This window comes from Schistocerca cancellata, chromosome 1 (assembly GCF_023864275.1).
Source record: "Schistocerca cancellata isolate TAMUIC-IGC-003103 chromosome 1, iqSchCanc2.1, whole genome shotgun sequence".
Classification (NCBI taxonomy): Eukaryota; Metazoa; Arthropoda; class Insecta; order Orthoptera; family Acrididae; genus Schistocerca; species Schistocerca cancellata.
This window is the reverse complement of record NC_064626.1, coordinates 146,427,088-146,440,044: the sequence shown is the minus strand read 5'-3', so window position 1 is coordinate 146,440,044 and position 12,957 is coordinate 146,427,088. Positions and strand designations below refer to the sequence as shown.

The 12,957-nt window shown below is 40.8% G+C and overlaps 1 protein-coding gene across 1 annotated transcript in view; it reads right to left on the bottom strand.

Annotated features, from left to right (window-relative positions):
* Nucleotides 1-659: 659 nt before the first annotated feature.
* LOC126167194 (leucine-rich repeat-containing protein 15-like) overlaps nucleotides 660-12,957 on the bottom strand; it is a 151,300-nt gene continuing 139,002 nt past the window's right edge. The window contains exon 3 of the mRNA XM_049920458.1: nucleotides 660-3,127. Within this exon, the coding sequence (XP_049776415.1) occupies nucleotides 1,181-3,127 (1,947 nt within the window). The 3' untranslated portion in view covers nucleotides 660-1,180. The remainder of the gene's footprint in view (nucleotides 3,128-12,957) is intronic.

The window sequence follows — 12,957 nt, the reverse complement described above, 5'->3', positions numbered from 1 at the left end:
ACCTTTTAACACAGAGAATTGTGCAAGAAAATTCTTTTATAAACTTGTCCCAATAAACCCCCAAGGTGTAGTAATGTTTCTGTGTATTGTAGTGCATTTGTCATTCTTTTCTTGTACAAGATATTGATCACTGCATACAATACATGCAGTTATGCTTGAGACGACTTAATCTAAATAAATAAATGAAAAAAAAAAAAAATAAATAAAATAAAAAAATTAAGAAAAAATGCTATCCCTTAGAGGTGATATATGTATTCCTTAATTCAATTAAAAATTCGGATGTAGTGTCAAAGTAACAAACCTGCCTGCTGTGTTAGGTAATAGTTATTATATTATAACTTCAGTTGGATATATTAATACATTATGATGAACCGTACATTTTAATTTTGTTTGTATATTGATTAAATGGCATGACCTTAGTGGCAATCTGAATGACTCATATTTAAATAACAAAAATGCAAATACTAATACTTCTCATCAATTTAAAATTTGTAAACAAAATATTTTTTGTACGTAATTCTAAATGTTTTTAAAGGTAAGATAACTGGAAGTCACTTTTCAAGTTTTTTCCTTCTTTTTCCTGGAAACAGACAGATTTGCTTTGAAAGAAGTAATAGTCTGCAGGAGGCGAAACTAAATGATCTAAATAAAAACATCTATTTTCCAAAAATAACTTTAATACATACTGCATGTGCAATTACAATTCTTATACATTAATTACTTCATGTCTTTTGTCTCACATTCAACTATTTCATCATAAAGTTAGCATACTTTCTTCTAAAAATTGAAAAATAGCTTCACATTCTGCTTTGCTCAGAGCATTTTACAGTCAAAAGTATATTTTATGCACAGTACTCCATCTGAAGGGAAGAGTTGTGACTGATAAATCATTACTACACAGTGTTTCACATAATTGATTATTACAGCCTTTCACAGCACAGCTCTTTAAATATTATACAATTACATTAAATATAGTCTGTACAAAATCACTACACAATTATTCACACGATCATCCTACATTTTCTTAAATCAACTCCCACAAATTTGGCAAAACTGCACCAAAGTATAGGCACTAGGCTGATAACCTAGTTTTTTTCTCCCTAATGATGAAGTAACACTTACACAAATAATTGTTAAAATATTAGCTGTCCAAAATTGTTATGAATCCTTAACAATGCAATTATACAGCCTCTGGCATTACGGAATTATCTCCTTTGCCCATGTATACCATCTGCTCTATCTTGCTCTTTCCTGTGCTGCCTTCTTTACTAGCAACCAGTTCATTATGTAGCTGTATATTTCTGTCTTTCATTATTGGTGTTGATGGAATACTGTGCTGTTCCTGGAGTTTCTTATAGTCACCCAAGTACCCATGCCGTAAAATGGGTGTTTTGTATGCTTTCACTTTCCTGACAGCCTTTTTTGTAGCATTCTCTTGGCGAATACACAGAACAATGACAGCAAACAGAATTATTATAATAAAGATGATAGCAAATGAAGTCGTAGTTGCCACAACAATGGTCCACGTACTTGGTTCATCAGAAATCTGATTAGAACTGATGTGGATTTCTCCTGCTGATGTATCTTCAATGTAACTATCAATTTTCTCATCATTATCACTAAATGACCAATTGTCTTTAACATCATCAACTGTTTCATAGTTTATGGTGGCACCTTCTTCTCCACAAAGTTGTTTGAGGAAGAAGTCCCAGGCATGTCGTATATTTCCACCAAAGGTTATGATGTCATCATCAAACAGTTGCACGGATGGATCTGTTAGCTCAACAGACAGCAGTGGCTTAATTTCAGCTCGAGCCAAGTAATTTACAAGATTTTTCATCACGTGGCAATCTAGAGGGTTCTTGGAGACATCGATGATTTCCAGTGCTGGCATATGTTCAAGATCACTTTTGTTTAGGGAAGTGATCCTATTTCCAGAAAGGTACAGATGGCGCAAGCTTTTGAAAACTGATACACTGGTATCCGTCACAGATGGGAATGTTGTCAGGTCACAGGAACTTAAGTCCAAATCCATGAGAGCATGGAGGTTTGAGAAGGCAAAAGGTGAGACAGCAAGGAGAGGATTGCCTTTTAAATACAGTTTTGTAATCCTTGAGTCAGCAGGGAAATTGTATTTTTCTATGAATGACAGCTGGTTGTCAGATAAATCCAGTATTTTCACATTACTTCCAATTGCACCATGTGGTAGGACCTTCAAATTGTTGCCTGCCAATTTCAGAATTGTGAGACGATTCATATTTCTGAGACTGAACACCTCTAATTTTTCTAGTCCACAGTGAGAAAGATCCAAAGTTTCTAGAGTTGAAAATTCACCTTCAAATCCACCTGGTGGTAATAATTTCATTGCAGGATTGTTTGATAAATCAAGATGAAGCAGTTCTACATTGTTTACAAATAAATTTTCTGGAAGTGGTCCCTGAAGAGAATTGTGTGAAAGATCCAAAATTTGAAGATGGGTTAGAGGGGCAAATGCATTTACTTCAATCCTATTTATGGCATTTCCTTCAAGACTTAATTTAGTTAAATCTGGGAAGCCAGAAAACATGTCTCCTGTGATTTCACTGAACTTACATTCAGATAAATCAAGAGTTTCCAATTCTGGTATTGAGATATTACGTAATGAGCTCAAAGGATTTTTTCTGATGTTTAGTGAGACCAGTTCACTCTCACTGAAAACTTCAGGGTCCAGCTCTCCAATTAGATTTTCAGATAAATCAAGCTCACTTAGTGAATAGATAGGTTTTAAAATATCTTTATGCAAAACTTTGATTCCATTGGATCCCAGATTAATGTAATCAAGATTTGGCATACGAGTAAACATAGTAGGGAGAAGATTACCGAGACTACAGCCATAGAGATCAAGTTCTCTGAGGGAATCTATATTCAGAAAGTAATTTGCAAAAGGAGACTTTTCACTTTCCATCAGACGTAGCTGGTTGTATCTTAGTGAAAGAACTTCCAGCTGTGTGTTGTTGGCGAACATGTCAGGGTGCAAGAGTATCAGGTCACTTCCACTTAAGTTGAGGTGCATCAGACCTGGTAGGTTTGAGAATGCATTCTCATGCACTCGTCGGAATGAGCTGTCAATAATGCGGAGATTCGTAACCTGTAACAATGAGATGGGAATGAATGAAGCACACATCAATTACATCCTCATTTATGAACTACTTTATTAATGTAAGGAATAAAAATACTAGATATGTGAACTGGCTAATGTAATAATTGTATTGAAAACAATAGCATCAGCTACGGAGAATAAAGAAAATAGACACCAAGCATGCAGGTGTCCACATTTACAGCATGATGCAACTATTCACTTTCAGCTTTAAATAATCCATAAATTGGAATTTAAGACAGTGTTTGCCTTACAACACACTTATTTCTTGTTTTGCCACAGTTTGTGGTTGGTGAATATTTATTCATACTTCTGTGACATTTTCCAATACAATAAAGGCAGATGAAAGTAAGTGTAATTTCAGTTTTTGGCAAACAGTAAGTTTTATGCAATTATTTCCTTTAGTATAAGGACTGAAACAATAAATGACAACCAATACCTGGCTGACTGTTAAGGAAATGATGTATGGATCAGCCACTTTGATACAGATTAAAATCTAAGACCTTTCAATAATTTAGACATTAAAATCTAAGATCTGTCAATAATTGAGTCTTTCCCTCTTTTTTATTGTTACCACACTTCAGAAGCAGAGGATTAGTATATTCTAGCAATATTTTCTTCTCAGTGCACGGACCATGGTCTAATTAAATGTGTAGTACCAGTAAGTAGCTATTACAATTAAAACACACTATGAAGTCTTCTCACCAGAAGAAATCATGTGTCATACGGACGCCTCCAATGCAAAGCCTGCTTAATGGTATTTCCTCCTACCTCAGTGACTGACTAGATCATTGATTTCATCTACCATAGATCAATATTTTCTATTTCCATCTCGCCACCTTCCACATTTCAGATTCATATCTGACCTTTCTCCTTAATGGTGAGGTAACTGCAGTTTTAGACTCACATGTTATACTAACTGCACACATTTTTTGAAAATATTATAAAAGTAATGTCAGGCACACAAGATTTTTGATACCAAGTTATGATGAAAAAACTACTAGAGCTATAAGACCATGCTATAGACTAGTCCAACCCTCCTGCACGATTTTAATGTCCACTTTATTTAAATATATAGCACAGTGTTTCACTCATATAGCAAGTTTGTTCATCTCAGAGTAGTTCAGGACGTCGTGCTACAGTCATAGGTGGCTTACCCATATAGAATATGGATATGTATATGTATATGTAGGAAATGCTATGGGCCCTGTGCTATCAGGAATCCCACATCGTACTGGCTATTATTTTTGGGAGGGAATGAACCATTAATAATTTTCGACTGAAAGTAGTAACACAGTTTGGTATTGCGTGTGAATGATTCCGCAGTAATTACAAAACACTCAAAATAATAGCTCACTGCCATAAATTTGGGTGTGTTACTAAATGACTGAAAGATACATTCAACATAATTCAATCTTATTAAACCAAATTTTGCATACTAACAATCAGCATGAGAGATTTATTTGCATGTTCTGTTCCCCTATAGCCTGCTGTGCATTATTCCAAACTTGTGCCACAGTAGTGTCAACAGCAATTATTTGCTATATATTAATCAGAAAGCTCACCTAAAATCATTTATTGATAGACCGTCACATCAAATGCTGAAATTTTACTGCTTCATATGGAACTATGTAGTATGGTGCTGAAGTCTGTCATATCCAAATCTCTAAACATTAGACTATTTGCAGGAGATAAATTTTTTTTCCTTCCTTTCTTTTCTTTCTTTCTATTTCATAAGTATATGTATATGTATATTTGTCCTGTGTTTGTTAGAGATAATATGTTTTTGAAATTAATGTTTTTTTTTCATGAGTAAATACATTTCTCTTGTTTATCGAGTAGATAAAATGTTTTGGTTCTTTGCCCATCATTCGCTGAAAATGTTTATCGTGATTAAAATAGTTTGTACAATGAAAAATATGTTGAGATACTGTATACATAGAGTGAGAGTGATCTGGGAGTACCAATAGTGATGGTTGAACAGTGTGTAGAGAGAGTCTGTGTTAGAAGGAGGTGGCGTGAACACGTATGATTTGATGTCTATGTTTGTTTTCTTGCAAATTGGTGCAAACGGAACTCGTTAATGATGATATATGCTGCTGTTCTTTCTGTACTGGATTCTGAAAATCTTTATTGTGGACAGAGAAGTTGGTCTGTGTAAAACAGCCAACTGAACTGGGTCGTGTAACGACGACAATACAGCCGAGTACGGATGACATTGTAGTTACAGGTTTTGAGGTGAACTGTGTTCGCTTTGACTGTATCGCGTGCACTTTGCAAGTTTCAGAACTTCAATCTGTGTTCGCGTTGTGGCTGAGAACAGGGTAAATAATTATTAACTGTGCCACAGGCATGTTAGAAACTGTGTATCATCAACTTGCTGATTTCTGCCGAGTGTGGTGATTTCATGTAACTAATGAACTATAATTACATGATCAGAAAACTTTAAAACTGTGTAATGGACAGTGTTACTGCAAATATTGTGAAATCACGTGCACACACCAGTCTGAGTGTTGGTAACAACAACAATGACACACAGTTTTCCAGTGGCCTATAATACACTACTGACATCAACTCGGCTGCATGGACTACATTTGCCACATGAGAAGATCATCAGCAATCTTCATTCAATCAACAGAGCTGATCCAACACGCTGCCTCTACCGACGAGTTGCTGTAACATCATCTTCAATATCATAACATACTACCATCATCTCAACACATCAGCAATGAAAAGATAAGATGCAATGCTTTGTGCTCTCCCTATTGAAAAACTAAACAGTAGTTCAGCAGATGAACTTGTAAATTCATTTGTTTCCATTTAAAACTATAAATTTGTTTAACTTTGCCTATGGTAGTAAAACAACTTTCATTGAACTGTTAACTTTCACTGTAGGTATTGTTGACCTGCCATTATTTATAAGCAGTTTTCTTTCACTTAAACTGTATTTCATTTTTAGTTAATGCTGCTGCATTTGCATGTATGTTTGTGTGCCTTTTGGAGGGAAGTGTTATAAAAGTGAGTGTAGTATTAATTCAAAAGTGAGTAGGCAAAGTTCATTGTATGATACATTCACGCACGTAAATCGCAGTGTCCGCCATTAGTTTGTGGGCACCGACCAATAGGATTAAAGCTACTTCTTCACTATTAGTGCAAGCTTTGCGCTGAGGGTAAATTCGAATGTGACAGCTGTGAGACAACTCAGGCTATGTTTGCTTCATACTCATTCATGTTACCATACTATCATGAGTAGAAATATCAATTTTTGATGATCATAAGGGATAAGTGTAGAAATGTAAAGCCTAAACCTTCAGCATTTATGGGATTATTAATAGAGTTGTGTGGGATTTACACATTTAGGAGACTAGTTCATTGAGGGATGTTTTGTTCCACACAATTCAGAAGTAAAATGGGTTCTTTTGGGGTGATATAATTAAATACATTCTCAATAGCGTTATTTTCACAAGACTTTGTATAAACACACGGTCTGTAATTTCACAAAACACAACCCCTGGGAATTGTTTTCTTCACAACATACACATTATTTTTTAATGTGAGGTGCAATAAAGAATATGATTTCAAGACAAATGAAAACCTGCATTGGCAGGCAAATGCAAGTTCTGTTGCCACTAATTTGAGTAATGATAAACATCTTAGTGAAAACAAGAGTAAGAACTCCCTGGTCACTTTGCCAGTTTGAGTGTGTATGCTACCAAAGTAATTGGTGGATCAAATACCATATTTCAGTTTTATGGCAGAGGGACATGTTATTTGTAACTGGTAACTTTTTTCTTGCTGTGCGAGTGAAGTTGATGAGAGTCAAGAATGATTTGCACCTTGAGTAATGTTGATTATATTCCTCAGATCATGATTCAAGAATCAATGTGCACACTATCTCTTACACTTAAATTAGTAAAATAAATTTTATTAGACTTTGCCTTCACATAATAATACAATACAAAAAATAATTTTCATGTAAATTTTGTCTCCTTGTCTATGATTCAAAATGGAGTTTACATACTCTGGAGGAAAAGTATTCAACAGACTTCTGTCTAACAAAATGCAAGAAAATGAGAGTTCCTAGCAGTTCAGGAGAAAATTAAAAACATGCCTCATTAGCCACTCATTTCACAAAATATGTGAATAGCTGGATTCAGGGACTGAAAAGTTCTATCAGCTACATGGCAAATAGCAGTGTTCAATGTAAAGCTGCACAACAAGTAGTAAAGTACTGTAAATAGGACTCAGTATTTACAGACGTGAGTAAAAACTTAAGCATGAAAGTAACTTTCACATCACGAGTCACTGCCAGGCAACAGAGTGATGAAACATGTGCCATGCATAGAAAGAACTATTACAGTACAGTGCAGGAGATAGCTGAAAGAAATATACAATGAAATTAACAGAAATGACACTTTTATTCAAAGACAGTAATTACACTGAGGTCACCACAGTTATGATGGTCCCCTGGACTTTATAAAAGGTGGGGCATGGACCTTAATAAGGTGTGTGAACCTCACTGACAGCAATGCATGCTGTGCAACTTGCTCCCATGCTGGCTGCATGGTCGGTAAGGAGTTCTTGTGGTAGGGCATTCCATTCCTCCGCCATTGTGGCTGACTACTGCAGGACTGTCCATTGGTGCATGTGGCAGTCATTAGTGCATGTGGACATGCTGCAATATGTCTCCTCAATGCATGGGATTTAAGTCAGGGGAACAGGCATGCCAATCCATTTGCCAAATATCCTCTCATTCTAAGTGCTGCTCCACCTGCTCTGTTTGATGCAGTCACACATTGTCATCTATAAAAATGACACTAGGGTGGACTGCATACCTGGAAAGACACACACGGGGAAGGAGTACAGTGCCACAATAATACTGACAGGTGAGCGTACCATGTTCAAAGATATGCAGTGGTGTCCACAGCATGGGGACTGGACCAACTAATAGTGGAGTCAGGTGCTCTTCTCAGATAATTGCTCATTAAGTTGAATAATGGTGTGCACCTTTTCAGGGGCTTTTTGGCCCTGAATTCATTTTTATGGATGTCAGTATAGGACTGCATGGAACAGTGCAGATTGAGGAGCTCTCGGAACAAGAGGCTATTCTGTGAATGGACTGACCTGCCCATTCCCATGAATTAAACTGGACTGAGCACATGTGGAATGTATTGGGGAGACATGCTGTAGACCGTACACATGCACCAACAACAATTCAGTATCTGTCAACCACTCTGGTGGAGGAATGGAATGCCCTACAACAACTACTCCTTACCAGTCTTGAGGCCAGTAATGTTGCACAGCATGTATTACCATCATGAGGATCACACCCCCTACTAAGAACCATGGCCCATCTTTTGTAATGTTCAGGCAACCAACATAATGTAATCAGTGTAATTATTGTCTATGAATATACAAGGTGTTTAGAAATTCCTATCATAAACTTCGAGGACCTGTAGAGAGAAGTGAGTAGATAATATTTTGAAGTGGAACCTATGTCCAGAAATATACAATTTTTGTGACCACTTTTACAAGTAATTGATTAGGTGTGACTGATTACATGTGAATTTTGCTTTTTCAGTGTCTGGGGGGCACGTTCCCAGGGCCTCCCTCCTACCTGCAGCAGTGTGCTTGTGCCCCTGTCATGTTTGCAGAAGGTAAGTGCCACATATATATATATGCGTGTGTGGTGGTGGGACTTGGGAGTCCCATACCACCCTCCAAAGGTGACAGTACTACATCAGTCAGGCATAAAAACTTAGTCTAACATGGGCAGATAGGGTGGGAAAGTAGAGGACATAGAGTGGGGGGCTAGCCTTGCCAAAGGATGCATCCGTGGTTGGTGTGCCAGGCCTATCATTAGCCGTGGTCGGAATCTGATTCCTCTATAATGGTTAGAGGAACCGGATGCCGATGCCAGCATCGTCGAAGTGTGGTCCCAACATGGCATAGCCCATGGACAGTGTCCCACAGGGCAGGCACTTTCTCATAGAGCCGCCGAGCGTTGTTGCATATGGTCATCTTGAGGGAGATTATATCTGCTTACTCACAGAGAGTTACAATGCTTGTGAGTGGTGGGGCATGCAGGCTCCACCTGAGAACCTTGTTCTGCAGGTGCTGTAATGTCCGCATCCTGGTGACACTAACTGTGGCCCATGCAGTGGAGCCATACGTGAGAGCAGGCAGGACAACTGCTCGGCAGATGCTGAGCTTGGTATGCAGGTTAAGTTCCCTACAGTGGAATAGGGGGTACAAAGCCCTGGTCAGCTTTTGCCCCTTGTTGGTGACATACTCTGCATGACAGTGGAATTGCATCTTGTGGTCCATCCGGACCCTGAGGTAGGTGGTCGTTGGGGACCAGGGAACCTTCACGCTTGCAATTGAAATATTGCGGTGGAGGACTAGGTGCTGTTTCATGAAATAGACAGCCATAGTTTTGGTGGCATTAAGAGCTATATTGTTTGTCCAGCACCAAGTGATGGTGGCATCCACCTGTCGCTGGAGGCAGGCAACGACAGTGTCAGTGATATGACCAGTGATATATAATGCTGTGTCATCAGCATATTGTGCCAGGTGGCACTCGGGGATGACCGGCATATTATTCACATAGATATTAAAAAGAATGAGAGGCAGCACCGATCCTTGTGGAGTGCCTGCTGACAATGGGCAAATGCCGAAACACATTCCCCATTGAGCCACTAGGAAAGTCCTACCACAATCTTGACATAGATATGCGGTATAAGGGTCTGCATCAGTATATTGTGCACTAGGTTGTCATGTCAGATCTTGTCATAGGCATTCTGCAAGTCCAGAAAAATGGCAGCTGTCAACTTGGCGGTGTTGAAGCCTTTGCTGATGTATTCAGTGATTCGTAGGACCTGAAGTTCGGCAGAGAGGTGTGAAGTAAATCCGAACTGTTCAGGTTGGATCGTCCCAGCTGCAGCCAGAGGTTGAGAAAGTCAGTGGAGGGTTACAGATTCAAGGACCTTCACCATGGTATTTAAGAGGCTGATGGGCCTGTTGTTGGTGTGAACAGTAGGGTCCTTGAACCGCTTGGTGATTGCAATGAGCTTCACTTGCTTCCACTGAGGGTGGGAAAGGCCAGACATGAGACAACTATTTAAAATCTCAGTGAACACGATTAGCGGCATGCGCAGTAGGTGGCAAAGATGTTCATTTAAAATTCCGTCCAAAACAGGGGCTGACCAGCCATGTTTCTGGACTTCAGCCATGGAAATCAGAAGTGGACAGTTGCGAAAAGCGGCACAGCTGTCAGGATATTGTGTTCACCTTGTAGTTCGTCCGGAGGTAGGTCCTGAACAAGGGGGTGGTTTTGGGCCTCGAATGCATCCGAAAGCATTTCCACAATTTGGAGGGTATCATATAACAAGCCCGCTGCTGTGTGAATAGGATGGGCAGTCGCTGGCATAGAATGTCACAGGGCACGAATGATAGCCCAATCAGACTTATGGTGTACGAGGAAAGCAGACATCCCGTCCTCCCAATGTTCGGACCTCCAATCGGCGACCCAATGGCAGAATTCACACTGGAGGTGCCTCATTTGGCATTTGTCCCAGAAGGATCGCAGAACTGCTTCCACTGCCAGAGGTTGCAATTGTTTTGCACCTTCAGCTCCTGTAACAGGGGAGGCAAATCATTTTGGGGGTTAAAGCCCAAGGGACATAGGAGGTGGAGAGTTTCACTGCTTTCTGTATTTTGGTGGTAAGGTAATCCACGGCACAGACTATGTTGGCCGATGTTGTTAAGTCGAGGTCATGCCGAGTGGTGTTATTAAGTACCCTGACAAGCTTGTCCCAATCGGTGAGGGTCACAGTGGAATGAACATCAAATCAAAGAGCAACACCAGTGAGGTGCAGGGGCACTGGATCACGGTTGGAGGCCAGTTTGTGGAGAACTGCCAGTGAAAACACTCAGCGGTGATGTTTTTGAATATGGCCACATCCAGAACATCTGGCTTGCAGTTGGAATAGACCACTATATGGGTAGGTTCATATGGGGCATAGATTGACAGTGCTAAAGCATCCTCCAGGTCAAGGAGGAGTCGGCCTTTGTGGTTAGAGACCCGAGAATGCCAAGCTGGGTGTTTGCCATTGAGATCTGCCCCAGTGATGAGCCTGTCGAAGGATGTCAATGTGCTAAGGTCCGCTTCAAGCAGTGGCTTGTTTGGGCTCAAGTAAACTGTTGCAAAGGTAATGGCACCAAGGCATATGGAGATAGTAACTGCTGTGGTGACTGCATGTTCCATTGGCTGGAGAGTCTCTTGGGTATGGACAAGAGCTTTGTTGAGGAAAACAGCGGTGCTTCACCATGGCAGTCGAGGCAGTCAAAGTGGTAATACACCATGCTGCGATGGCAGAAATCGTCTGAGATGTGTTTCTGTGACCAGTAAAATATCCACACTACGGTCATAGAGGAAGGTGTTCAGTTCCGTCTTCATCCGTTTAATGCCATTGGCATTAAAAATGCAGGTGACAAAATTCTGAGGGGGCTGGTGGGGTTGTGGTGGTCAATTCAACATTACAACAATATTTGACTAAGCCCTTCCACTAGGGCAATGACGCTGGAGAGACCGTCCTCCGACCAATGGATTTTGTGTCACGAATAACAGCCTAGATGTGGGGTTTCATGAAGAAGGAGATGACCTGGATGGGGGCAGGTGTAGTAGGAGGCAGAGTGGGGGTAGGGTCAGATGGCTGGGATACAGCCATAGGTGGACTGGAGGGGGCTGCAGCTGACTCCTGTAGTCGGTGAGCAGTGGAAGCCATAATGGAAGATGGACAATGAGGAGGAGACTGGGCTGCAGCAGCAAAGGATGTCATGGGAGTATGGGCAGAAGGGGGCACATGTGCCTCAGAAATGACTGATGCCCGAGTGGCTCGTACCACAGCAGCTGCTGAGGGAGGCGCACCACCCTGACCCCACAAAACAGGAAAGTTGGTGGTGTCCTGTTGCGGTGGAGGAGGTTGATTTGTCCTTGGCTTCCTTTTAGGATGATGTGAAGACTTCAGTGCCTTCTGGTAAACAGGGCACTCCCTCCAGGCCCAAACACCTGGCACATGTAGGTTTCTCCGAGGCGGGGAGCATGCAGTTCTCCGCGAAATGTGGGCTGGCCCACTTAACACATTGCAATGGTAGGAAGCAGTAATTGGCATTTGCGACAGATGACGGGCCCGTTTCGGCCCTCGTACGATTCAATCCGGACCTTTGTATACAAAAGGTACCAGCTTTGGTAAATCCACTCTATGTCCTCCCTCTGGGAAAGGGAGACAACATGGGTAGTGCACGGGATCAATGTCCGGGTCTCAGGATCTCTCTTGCTATACTGGTGGACCAAAAGGGTCCTCAAAACGGAGCTGAAGCAGTTCCTCCTTGACCTCCTCTGCCATAACCCCTGGTGGCAACTCCTCGGTGATGATTATGGTTTGGCGATTTCCCAACGTCTGGTGGGTAAAGTAAGGCATTGCCCTTAATTTGACAAATTTGACAATGGTAAGATAGTCCTCCCTACTGTTGAGCAGGTATTTCACATGATCTTTTCGGTAAATAGCCCACAATTGGCCGAAGATGAGCTGCTGGAGTTCAGTATTCAGTTTTGTATAAATACTGACTTTATACACCACAATAGGGAGTATCTTCTCTTTTTTCAGAGGGCTTGACAGGTCTCTTGAGAAAAAGGGTTGGGAGCAGGAGCCTTTTCCTGATCCACAGGACCATCCAGTGTGGCGTCCCCTGGGAGGGAGATATCGGAGCTTGATCCGCTGTCACCATGGCCTGCATGGACAGAGGAGCATTTGGAGCAA